The sequence below is a fragment of the Cydia pomonella genome, chromosome 10, assembly GCF_033807575.1.
Source record: "Cydia pomonella isolate Wapato2018A chromosome 10, ilCydPomo1, whole genome shotgun sequence".
Lineage (NCBI taxonomy): Eukaryota > Metazoa > Arthropoda > Insecta > Lepidoptera > Tortricidae > Cydia > Cydia pomonella.
The window spans coordinates 19,359,759-19,373,174 of record NC_084712.1 but is presented as its reverse complement, the minus strand read 5'-3'; the positions used below and the strand labels follow the sequence as shown (position 1 = coordinate 19,373,174).

The following is a 13,416-nucleotide window of genomic DNA, read 5'->3' as shown; positions in this document are numbered from 1 at the left end:
ATTTCTTTATCTAGAGGGTCACAGTTCTAACCTAACCTAACCCACTTTTCTGTTAACAGTTTCTTTTTCCGAAGCCTCAGAGTTCTAACCTGACCTGCTACCTATTCTGGAAACAATTTATTTATCTAGGGGGTCACAGTTCTAACTTTTTTTTTTTTTCTAGGGGGGAAAATGCATTCCGCATACCACCCGGGTGCGGGGGGCGACCCGAGTGGTTATGTGGGACTCCCGTCCAGGCTAATGAGGCCGATGGTATACCCACTAAAAACCCCCCATATGTCACCTCGCCGCCTTATTGGTGGGGTTACGGGAACGCTTGCGCACTCATCCGCGACCCCACCGGCGGCAGCCGCCCGCGAGCGGCTCCCTCGCAAATGCCCGAAGGCCCTTCACGCTAGGCGCGCCAGATGGTTCGACGCGCCTTCCTCCTCGGCCTCCGTCCTGCAGTGTAGCGGACCCCCCCGAGCCCGCCACAAGGAGGCCACGGGCGCCAGAAAACTGCCAGCGCCCGGCGGCAGAGGAGGTCCATGGTTCTGCCGCAAACCACAACTCGGCTGCAGAGGACAGGGAGAACGGCACACCGTAATACCGACACTCCTCTTCCTCTGCAGCCCCACCAACGCCGCTACTGCGGAACGGCCCCGCCAAGGTCGCAGGGGATAGGGAGAGTGGCGCATCGTGATACCATCACGCCTCTTCCCCTGCGATCCCACCTCGGCCGTCGAGGATAGGGAGAACGGCTCACCGCAATACCGACACTCCTCTTCCTCGACGGTCCACCTCCAGCGCGTCACAAGCGGGCTCACCAAGCCCACTTGGAGCGTCCTCCTCGGGCCAGCCCGCACCTCAAACAGGCCGGCCCTGGTTGCCTCTTCGCTTCACCGTGGGTGACCAAGCCACGGCTACTAAGCCCCTCCACCACGACAAGGTGGGCAATCCGCGGGGGGTCACAGTTCTAACCTAACCTAACCCACTTTTAGCAGTTTTTTTTTTTCTAGTAGTGTGTTCTATGAGGTTTGAAATTCTAGGTCATCCTACTAATTTTACTACTTAATTATATAAGATGATATTTATATTTTAATATGTATATATTATGACAGTTATATGAAATGAGCTTAACTTATATGTATATTATACCAAACAGCCATATGTATGTCGTATGTTATATTATTTTTATGTTATACTAATTGAAAGTATACGTTTACTTTATTATACATAAGATTAGTATACATTTTTAACGTTTATAAACTGAAATTATTCCAAAAGTGCGTATATATTATAGGACGCACCCTTTTACAACATAGCCATACTCCACGAGGTGAATATTTAGGTTAAATTAAAACGTATGTACTACGGAAAGAACAATACAAGAAAAAATGGTCGTCCTATTAAAATATCGATAAAAACTCTGCCAAAATGTAAGAAACAGTTTTTTCTTGCTATTTTGGGATTGGTCCCAAAGTTCCTTAAACTCTAGAAAATATGGCTAAGTTTTTAAAAACACTCCAAGTATCAGGGGTAAGCACCAAACAAACAATACGGTGATTAATTGTGTAATATCATTATAAAAAGCACTTAATATTTAAAAAAAAAACACACACAAATGATATGCGATCACAATAAACATAGCCACTAGTTTCTCTTGAAGCCCCTCATCGCCTGTTTTTCCTCATCCGTATAGTCCGCAAACTTGTTAATACCGTACGTCGCAGAGGAGCCCTTGCTGTTATGCTCGTTGATCTTCGCCACATTCTGCTTAAACGCATTAAAATGCAGTTCTCTGTCGGCCGCGTCTTTGTATTCCCGTTTGTGGTCTTGTATGAATTTCTCGAACAAAGAATCGACTTTGTTGAGGTCGTAGAGCGTAGGTGCGCCGGCGGCAGCCATGGTGGCGAGTGCGAATAAAACGACGATACTGAGCGCGCGCATGTTGGTGACGAACTAATTAGATAGTCGCGGTCAACCGGTTTATATCGCGCTTAGTGCAGACATTATGGAAATAAACATGTTTATTGTTTGATGAATAGGTCATGTTAGCTGTTAGCGTATTATTCATTATGTCAGGACCGCACTAACATGGTAGTTACCTACAAATGGCAACAGCCCGCTGGGCTTACACGGTATTTTTTTTTACAGTACATATGGTGCTACTTTCCGCACTAGCGCGTAAATTAGTATATTATGTAACTATGTCGAAAATTTAAAGGGTCATATGTACTGTAAAACGTTGTACGATACATGTGCGAATAGTTTCCTATTGTTCGCACTTGTAAATAACTATTCTCATGCTCTGAAAGTGGGTCATGTCAGTGGGCCTACAAAAAAAACTTCAATCTCCTACGTCAAGGCTGAGATGGCGTTATCTTTTTTGTACATTTTGTATAATTTTAGTCTTCCTACAGTACCTTTTAGTAACTACTCGTACCTATCATTCCACAAATCGCAGGTCGGCCCTGAACATAATTTTTGTCACATTTTTTATAATATTATTAAGGCAATTGCTTATTTTTAAGAATATACTTGCTATACCCAGTCCGGGTCCATGTGATACTTTAATCTTTTGTAACAACATATGTACCATGGTTTGCAATAAAGGAAAATAAAATAAAATAAAAATAAATAACAAATGTATTTACTACCACTACCAATAGTCATCATAAGTAGGGAAAGTCCGAGACTCTCCTAAATTCCTTTCTGTGATTAAAATAAACAAATCTTTAAACCTATTGTTTGCTTTCTAAGACTCGTCTCTAACAACCCAAAAACCTACATTGCCCGCCGAAAGCATACAATATACGAGTAAAAGGTGCAAAAGTAAATCTATTATAATCAGAAATTAAAAAAATTGATTACGTTCTTAGAAACCAAAATGGAAATAAACTGCATTTAAAGATCTTTATAAGTTTTGGGTAAACAACCCTTCTTCTTCTTTTAAAATATGGCTTCCATCAAATCTATGATGATTTTGCCAGTTTTTGTAAGTTTTAAGTGTGTGCTCGTAGAGCATGACGTTGCTCGGTAGTTGCTTTTAGTATAGAGAGCTGGACTGCCACGATGGATTGCCGGGTGTTGATTAAAACATGGTTAAACGCATTTCAAGATTAGTTTTTTATTAGCTGCACACTTCCACGATAGTTCAATGCATATTAAGCTATAAATATTGCACTTTCAATAACATGAATGAGCAAAACACAAAAAAATTATCTCGAGACGTCTTCGCCATCTTGAATTTCAACGACAGCCGATCGGGTAAACAACCCGTGGCGAGTTAAGATGTCAATTAAGGGACAACATAATAATGTCACAGAATCTGACTCTCAATAACCTTTGACTATCTCATAAATTTAAGAGCAGTTACAGCTTTTGTATATATTACCGTAAAACCCCGTTTTAAGCGAAAACGCGTTTTCTCTAGTTAAAACTAGTTTATGTATAGGCCTGGTGAAAACGCGTTTCTCTCACTAGTTAAAACTAGTTTTCGCATTGTGCCTTGGTGAAAACTATTTTTAGCTAGGATTTTTCAGTCAAACATAACTAGTTTTTGCAAAGTGCCTGGGTAAAAATTAGTTTCCACTAATTAATCAAAATTTATTGTAGTCATAACTAGTCTTTACGGTATTCTGCCAGAGTAAAAAATAGGTAATTGTACGGACGTACGACGACGAGCGAAACGAGGAGAAGCGTGTTAGGTTTTTTAACCGTTACGCAATAGTGCGCGAAGCCAATCAAAGTGCCGCGGCAGCGAGTGCTAGCACCGACTTTAAGTATATATAAGTATAATAATATTATGTTAATTTAGTAAATGTCCATATGTGTGTGTGTTTCTTTTATTTGTCAAATGGACCCCAGGCTCCCACGAGCCGTGGCAAAAATGCCGGGACAACGCGAGGAAGAAGAAGGACATGTTAATTTAGAAAAAAAAAAAACACTTTTTTGTATTATGTGTAGCGGCTAGTCAAAAGTATTCACTGAAATAAATATTGGAACAAAAAGTCAGAACTAATTGCCAACAAAGCACTTGGCGAAAACTAGTTATGACTTCAAAGTCCCAGTTAAAACTAGTTTTAACTATAGTGAAAACCAGTTTTCACTAAGGCTATATGGACAACTAGTATTAAGAAGAAAAACGAGTTTTCACTAAAAACGGGTGTTAACGGTAACATTTTATCATAGCGCAAGAAGCATTTAACAACGTAACCTTGTATTCTGTTCTTCATTTGAAGGATATAAAGAATATACGACTTATTCGATAATACTAGTTACCTAAAGTTCCAAACCCCGTAAGAGCGTTTTCTCATTGTTCAATCCAATGTCTAAAATATAGCGTCAATAAAAAAATGTCTTTGCGCCGTAAAGCGCTCTCTAGCTGCTGTTTTTTTCCACTGGTCATCCGGCATCCGATATCAGGTCACACAATGTGAAAATGGTCTAACTCTGTTCGAAGAGATAAGAGGTTTGCGACTTTAACCGCCGTTATGAATCATGTTTATGTTGATAGCAGCTACAGGCCATTGCGATAAATACTTATCATAATTGAACTCAAATTCAAAACATTATTTATTTAAGTAGGCCTAACCTGCACTTACGAATTCAAGTACCTCACTTACGAATTGTCAATTACAAATAAGGGATAGTACGCAAGACGGCGCAGGGGGCGCCACTATCATATACTGAGGGCCTACTGCGAATCGCGAAAATATAATTTACAGTACATATGGTGTTTCTTTACCGCACTAGTGCGAAAAGTAGCATATTACGTTACTGTGTCGAACATGTAAAGGGCCATATGTACTGTAAAACGTTGTACGATACATGTGCGAATAGGTAATTCGCAACTCGTGTCGATTTAAAACACTCCCTTCGGTTGTGTTTTAATTTATCGCCACTCGTTTCGAATTTCCTATTTTTCGCACTTGTATCGTAATGTACTATTACAGTACATATGGTGCTACTTTATAGCACTAGTGCGAAAATTAGCATATTACGTTACTGTGTCGAACATTTAAACGGCCATATTATTATGTACTGTAAAACGTTGTACGATACATGTGCGAATAGGTAATCCGCAACTCGTGTCGATTTAAAACACTCCTTTCGGTAATGTTTTAATTTATCGCCACTCGTTTTGTATTTCCTATTTTTCGCACTTGTATCGTAATGTACTATTTCGTTATCTGCCTCTATCACTAGAATATGCAAGAATCATAATATATCACTGAATTATGGAGCATTTCGAACACTACCGCAGGAAACTTGTACTTACGGGTTTGTTCTTGTCTTGTTTGAATTTATCGGTATTACATAAAAATACGATTTGAACCAATTCGAGTCACTATTTCACTTTTATTCGTGCGCGAACTTAAAACCGCCTACTGAATTAAAACAAATTTTAATCATTGAACTTAGGAATCCTAACCAAACGAAAGTGTTGACGGTCCATGTGCATATTGCTGGCGGCTGCAGGCAAACTCGAGAACTCGGCTCAAAATAAACTTTCACGAGCTCTTGTGTTGACTCGGGAGTAATTCTGGGTTCAGTTTCTGGAACTTTATTAGTCTAATATTATTAGTGTGTTGTCATGGGGCCCATTTCTCAAACGGTATTAGACTAATAATATTAGTCCACGAATTGTCAAACTAAACTATTAGATAACGGCATAAAAGGCACAAAACGGCCGAGACAGGTTTCAAAGACATAATTCTTAACGATTAAAGCGCCAATAAATCTTGAGAACCAGTTAATACTCGTAAAACTTTCTCGCAGCCCTCATCCTGATGCCACTGCCTTTGGCAGCGCTCGCTGCACGCCCGCGCCAATTTAAATGGTAAAATTCAGATCCCCTCAAAGGATAAAATGCAATTACTCTATCCTGAAACTAAATTAAAAAGCCCTTTAGGTAATGCTGCAATGTAGCCTTTGGGATCCACCAATATCGGTCTGTGAAAATAATAATTATAACAATATTAACAATATTATTACTCGTAGTAGGTATCTAATTAAATATAGTTTTAAGGCAATGTCATAGTCAGTATCAATAGTAGCAAAAGAAACTTTGCTCTTCACGTCAATAAACAAGCGGCCCTGTGCTGCCCCCTACAGTTTATGCACGCTCCCTATAAAATGTTTATGTATCAAGAAAAACTGACATATTACGAATGCTGTCAAGTTTATTATATATTAGGAAGAAATTACAGAAGCATGCCCGAATATATTGGTAATGTTACAGGAAAAATCAGGAATTTGATTTAGGAAAAATTCGCACACATTTCGGTTAGTTAATAAAGGCTTTGAAATATGTAATGTTAACGAATATTTACCATGTTGTACTGCTTTTATACCATGTTTGTTCAAAACCGACCGGCAATTGGTAATTTTAGTATTTAGGATATATTTATGTACCTACTTGAAGCGATGTTAAGAGGTTTTGTACATTATACCAATCAATACTTACCACCCACTTCAGAGACACACACACACACACACACACACACACAAACGCGGGTTCAAACCTCGGCTTGTACCAATAAGTTTTTCGGAACTTATGTACGAAATATCATTTGATATTTACCAGTCGCTTTTCGGTGAAGGAAAACATCGTGAGAAACCGGAATAATCCCAACAAGGCCTAGTTTTACCCTCTGGGTTGGAAGGTCAGATGGAAGTCGCTTTCTTAAAAACTAGTGCCTACGCCAAATCTGGGGATTAGCTGTCAAGCGGACCCCAGGCTCACATGCAGGGACAACGCTAGGAAGAAGAAGAAGACTCAATTCATAAAAAAACTGACCAAGAGCATGTCGGGACATGCGCAGTGTAGGGTTTCGTTATTACTTGTCCGTCACATTAAGCTGCCTTGAACGAGGCTATTAGTAAGTATCATGTACAGTGAGATGCAGAGATAACTTACCCCCTGCATATAAACTTGTTTGCAGGGAGGAATAATATATGCAGGTCACTGTAACATTACAAGCAAAAGATAATCATGTATTATTCTCTTACGATGCAAGGTGTGATTGAGGCGTTCTCCGACATACTTTGTTAAGCTATTAGAGAATATTATCTATAGTTTTCACGCGTAGTCTGACACGCGACTTTTGATTCTGACTGGTCGGCCATGAGAAGGCAGCAGGTAACGCCGCCGGCTTTGATCTCAGCACCATTCGCGTCTTCTTTACCTTCTTTGAGACCTGGGGGCCTACCGCGAACCACGTTCGACGTGTTGCCTCTTTGTCGCACTTGTAAATTCGTAGGTAAGTGTAACGCTGAGCGCCGCACTCTATGTGCATACGAAAAACGTCCCACTTCTCGAAATCAACTGCGCGTTTAAAAAAAAGAATCGTTTTACTTTATAAGAGGGGGTGTAAAGCCTGGAAATTACTTAGAAGGAAAAAAAACAGATATGTGGCACGCCGCGTGACACTTACGACTGTAAGTACTGGACGGGTTTTAACCTTTTGCCTCAAATACTGTGATAAGTTCACAAGTTATTTATATTTAAAGTACTTCGGCTATATCAGACTCTATTTTACGACCGGTTTGGCCTAGTGGGTAGTGACCCTGCCTACGAAGCTGATGGTCCCGGGTTCAAATCCTGGTAAGGGCATATATTTGTGTGATGAGCATGGATATTTGTTCCTGAGTCATGGGTGTTTTCTATGTATCTAAGTATTTATAGATATTTATATATTATATAAATATATCGTTGTCTAAGTACCCTCAACACAAGCCTTATTGAGCTTACTGTGGGACTTAGTCAATTTGTGTAATAATGTCCTATAATATTTATTTATTTATTATTTATTTATATTATTTTAAAATGAAATTATACTGTTATGTAAGCAGGGTAATGATATAAAACTCAATTTAAAAACTAACCCATTCAACGCTACGTCGTAGCCGATAACATGAATTTCCCGGTATGTAGCGGAAATGCTTCGTAGAGGCAAAACGACAACGTATCATGATTAGCTCTGAATGGGTTAAAGCCTAAGTTTATGCCCCAGTGGATTTTCACAACTTCAACTTGGGAACAAATCAAATATTTTTTGTCAAATATCATTTTCATTTAGAATTATTAAAACTTTCCAGTCACTTTGAACTTGAAAGCCACGGCGCTTTGTAAAGCTTAATATAAACATTTATTGGCAAAGGAATAAAATTGAATAATTTATATAGTAAGTTTAAGTTTATTTAACGAGTGGAGTTGTTAATTATTAAATAGCTCAGAACTCAAGTTAATGTTTAATTTAGCAATTGCGTATCTAGAAGCTAGTATTTTATGTTTATATCTGCAAATTTTCCTCAAAAACAAAATAGAAATAGCACTAAATTGGGCCATAGAGAAACAATTTCAAAGAGAAGGTCTTTGAAGTAAATAATTTTTATTTCATTAATAAAATTTGTCATACAATTACAATAATTCAAATTACACAAATAAACTACAATTAACTAAACTAAAATAAAACTAAAAAATGTGCCCCCGTGGTAAGATGCCGTGAATGCTGGCAGTGTAAATGTAACTAAAATATTTTAATTATTATCATTAAGGTATACATTTATACCAGCCTTTTATTTTTGATGGTTTCCAAATATATGCAATAAATAAATAAATACGCAAATATGTGTTCCTAACGGACCAATACGAATTTGGGGCGCTTGCCATAGAAACACTGAGCCCATGGTCGCCCGACAGAAAACAATGCATAAAGGAAGTGGCAGACTAATAGGTGTCTCGGGCGACTACAGGGCAGGCTTCTTCTTTGCCCAAAGATTAAACCTGGCAGTGCAAATGGGCAACGCTGCCAGCATCCTAGGGAGCCTTCCAGAAGCGGGTACCTTTGGGGAGGTATTTTATATTTAGTTTTTAGGTATAAGTGTTATATAAAAATATTTACTTAGTTATAATTATGTAAAAAAAATGTTTTACATAATATACATATATACTATAAATAAATAATAAATAAATTTTATAGGACAATTTGACACAGGTCAATTTAGTCATACAGGAAGATCAATAATAATGAGGTATTTCCTCAGTTGGGATCTGCTCTAGATCTGTAATGACATCCACTGTGCACACCCTACCACACAAAGCGAGATGACATTCACATTGCCCATAAGTACCTCTCTTTTGGACGTAGTTAAGAGCCAACAGTACCCCTAGTGTAAATTTATTCGATAGCGAAACGTGACGTACGCGTTAGCGTTAAGTGTTATTTTGTATGGGATATTGAGTTTCCAAAACGTCCCGCTTGGCGCGCTGTTTCTAAATCTCATACAAAATGAGACTTAACACAAACGCGTACGTCACGTTTCGCTATCGAATAAATTTACACTAGGGGCACAGGAGTGGTCTTTTCTCCATTCAAACGTACTCGACTGTTGTCTCCGTGGTTTTTGAAGCTAGAGCAATGAGTTTTTTAACACATATCATTAGTATTCATATCTGTGTTGGACTGTTTTGCTTGTTTTGGTTTTTTTGTTTCTGAAAAACGACGTAATTTACTACGCCGCAAAGAGAAGCATGGTATTCAAAATTGACATCAATCAACCAAAAATGTCCGACACAGATAATTTAATTACCATTCTCTCAAAGTTACGTTATATTTGGTTCAGTTTTGGAGGAGGAAACGGTCGAGTACGAAACATTTTTTTACGCCCGATTTTTTACCTAATCTGGCGTTGTCCTTATCGCACTAGTTTTAGGAGCCGCTTCCGTTAGCGAGACGGATATTTATTTATTTATTTAATCTTTATTGCACAAAAGAAAACCTTATAGTACAAAAGGCGGACTTAATGCCATGAGACATTCTTTACCAGTCAACCTTTAGGCAAAGCAGAGAGATTGTGGGCGGTGCTACTTTAACAACAACAACCAAATATAATAGAATAACATACCATACATACATACATAAATATACATACTTATATTTCTTATAATATATACATAAATAACGACAAAACATATAGAGCTTACACATACATTACTATTTTTTCATTCTGCCAGCAAAGAAAGCACGTAAGGATTTTATAAATGCTAACTTATTTTGAGCATTTTAGATGCCGTAGGGAAGTCCGTTCCAAAGACGGGCCGCCTGCACGGAAAACGAATTCGACATGAACCCAGTGCGGTGAAGAGGGATAGATAGAGACATATTGCCGGAAGAGCGAAGTTGACGGTCCCGGGTAACGCCGTAGTATTGAAATAGAGACTTCAGTATTCAGGAGAATGAGGATCATGTAACACAGAAAAAAGAGTACACAACATGCGAACATTGCATCGTTGACGAATGGGGAGCCAGCCAAGCTGGGAACGAAAAGATGAGACATGAACATATTTTCGAAGGCAAAAAATTAAGCGATATGTTCACCTAAAATATTTAAATCTCAGCTCCCGTATCCTCTTATCCCTTGTCGGTTGGTAACAGTTATTATACTCGTAATTAACTTTGAATTTAACCCTGGACCTGAACTTGGGAAAGTAGAAACAACTTTGAAGCCTTTTCAAAGAGTTTGTGATACAACTTCATTTTGAGATACGCCGCCTTTAGATAACTCGTTAAAACATTTCGGAAACCCTTGCAGCGTCATGTGGGCCAACTTTGTTACTACGGTTTCAAAGAAAACAGATTATTTTGCAATAAATGTAGATATGGCAAATTTACCTATCATTCATTATACAGGTCATTTTTTCAGTTTGACAGCGTTGAAATCACAATCTGAAGTAGAGACGCTTTCCATATAGATTTTCGTACATTGACTCGCCTGTAGCTATCTCTATTGCACATTATATTGCTGTACCGCCAATGATGCCGGTTGTCAATGACACTGTGCGAGCTTAAAAGGGGCCCATTTCTCGAACAATATTAGGCTATTTGTGTTACCCATATATACGACAGTTCGAAGATTTTAATATTAGGCCAATGGGCCCATAAACATAATTATGCGCGTGAAATAGAGATAACAACAGGCGGGTCAATGTACGTAAATCTATATGGAAAGCGTCTCTACTCAAAGATGGAAACATTAACACGTCACGTGAGCACATTCAGCTCCTAAAGGCTTTAGTTGGGCAAATGTACCTGTCGTTTTCTTGATTTTGAGTCGATATTCTCATTCAATCCGCCTTTGCATGTTAGTAAGCAACTTCATTTGGCACAGTTCACATTAAATGAGTAGTTTAGCGCATCTAATTTTGTCAACTCGTTGCTTAGTTCACGCTCGATTTTAATTCTAGAGAACCTTTAAGATCCAGGACCGCAATATGGCTGTGATAAATTTAATTAGCTATCTTGAAGCCTTTCTCGGGGGACTGTATCGATTTTAACCCTGAGTTTTTGCCTTTCGCTCGATAGAAAATGGTAGTCGGTATAAAATGCATTTTAAAAATTGTACTAAATTATGCATAAAAGCTAAAAATATGAAAATTTATTTTAAAAATCGGCAATATCATGTTTGGGAAAAGTATTGATTATTTTATTTATTTATTTAAACTTGAAAAAAAAACTTACTAAAATTGAAAAATCATGAGTGTGAGTGAAAGAAGAACACGAACTTACTGGGCCTTAAGGAACGCTTAATTAAGTGCTGGAGGTTGATTACAGTTTGACTATTTGTTATAAACATTTATTTTAATATAAACTTAAAATAATTAAATTACAAACTTAAAAACTAAATAAAACTAAGCTTAGAATAAATTTAAAAGTGGAAAAATTACTGCCTTGGGTGAGACTTGAACTCACGGACTCTGGATCGATACTCCAGCGCTCTGCCATCTGGGCCACCAAGACCTCCACCATATATATTATATATATATATATATTTTATTATATATATATTTTTCCACCATATGGGTCTAGGGGACCCTTGCGACATCTACCGTAAGAACGTGACACTTCTTAGACGGCTACCGGAGTTCCAAGTCATATTGGAAATTCACCAGTAACGATGTGCTACCTATACTAATTTAATTTTTAACAAGCAGAAACGTCTGCGAGCGATGCTATTAAGCTTAGAATAAATTTAAAAGTAGAAAAATTACTGTCTTGGGTGAGACTTGAACTTACGGCCACTGGATCGATACTCCAGCGCTCTGCCATCTGAGCCACCAAGACCTCATCCATAGGCAGCAATTTTTTCCACCATATGGGTCTAGGGGACCCTAGCGACATCTACCGTAAGAACGTTACACTTTTAATAGCATCGTTCGCAGACGTTTCTACTTGTTAAAAATTAATTAAAATAAAACTAATTTTAAAAGGTTAATGTCAGGTTATTTGTAATTATTTTGAAGTGGTTTTGATGTGACTTAGACAAACGTCTTTGTGATTAGAGCGCGTGTCGAAACCGTAACAAATCATTAAATCTGTGCGTGCGTCTAAACCGCCATTTCATGTTTTTTAAGATTTATTTTCGCCAAAAACTTATAGAGATAAACTATTAAAGATGGACTCACGTTAGAACGGCCCGAGCCCGGGCCGGGGTGCCCGATACTTCAGTTTTCTATTGTGATCACCGTCACCTGTCATAGAAAAAGAAGTATCGGGTGCCCAGGCCCGGGCCCGGACCGCTTTAGCATGAGTTGTCCTTTATACTGTCCTTTTGTTAGTGACTTTCATAAACTGTATATTGTCGATACGTTTGTGCTCTATTTTATGCGAGAATTTGGTGAAAATCATTTTACACGGCTGAAGTATTCATTAATCATACAATACTTCGTTGTAAGTGGAAACGTGTTTCCTGTGTGAAATACGTGTTCAATAATTATGACGCTGATGTTTGCTTTATTTGGAAAGCATTATGCTCAAAATGATATATTATTTTTTCTTTGTGAAGAAAAACTGCTTTCGCTTGACTTTGATTTGTGATCAATTCCACATATAAACAAAATGTAAAGCTCTTGTTTTGGGATTGCTTGCATGCACCTGATTGATCCACTAAAACAAGGATTTCTCAGGGAAAGTACATTTTGAATCCGCAATCGTCGTAGTCGGGTTCCTATACTATACCTATGCGCGTAATCCGATTTTGCTAAAGCAAAATAAGTATTATGGTTTTTGTTTACATTTACATAGGTATACGTAATATGTTTTAATTATGATATTGTCTTCCAATCACAGGCCGCTGGCGTATATACAACTACTTCCCGGGCGCGGCGCCCACATGCTACAAAGTTGAACTAAGCTGCGAGCGCTCCTGTCCTGGGGTGCCCTCGCCTGCAGCGCTTAAAGCGCCCTTGACCCTTCGACTGATAAGCCCGACGTATGAGACGCGCTGCGCGCAGACCAGTGTCAGGCGCTTACGCCGTCCTTATACCGCCGTTTTTATTCAAAGAGGCGGGCAAAGGCTGACGTAAAGTCCTGGGCACCAAAGGCACCCTCATATAAACGGGGCAACTTACAAGGCGCTCTGCTCGTAATC

General features: G+C 38.6%; 1 protein-coding gene across 1 annotated transcript; it reads right to left on the bottom strand.

Annotated features, from left to right (window-relative positions):
* Nucleotides 1-1,537: 1,537 nt before the first annotated feature.
* On the bottom strand, nucleotides 1,538-1,968 carry LOC133522343 (uncharacterized). Its single transcript, XM_061857664.1, has one exon. The coding sequence runs from the start codon at nucleotides 1,927-1,929 to the stop codon at nucleotides 1,633-1,635; it is 297 nt and encodes a 98-aa protein (XP_061713648.1). The 5' UTR covers nucleotides 1,930-1,968; the 3' UTR covers nucleotides 1,538-1,632.
* Nucleotides 1,969-13,416: the final 11,448 nt, after the last annotated feature.

Excerpts from the sequence above, each read along its gene's own strand:
- LOC133522343 (XM_061857664.1), bottom strand. The coding sequence starts at position 1,929 with ATGCGCGCGCTCAGTATCGTCGTTTTATTCGCACTCGCCACCATGGCT.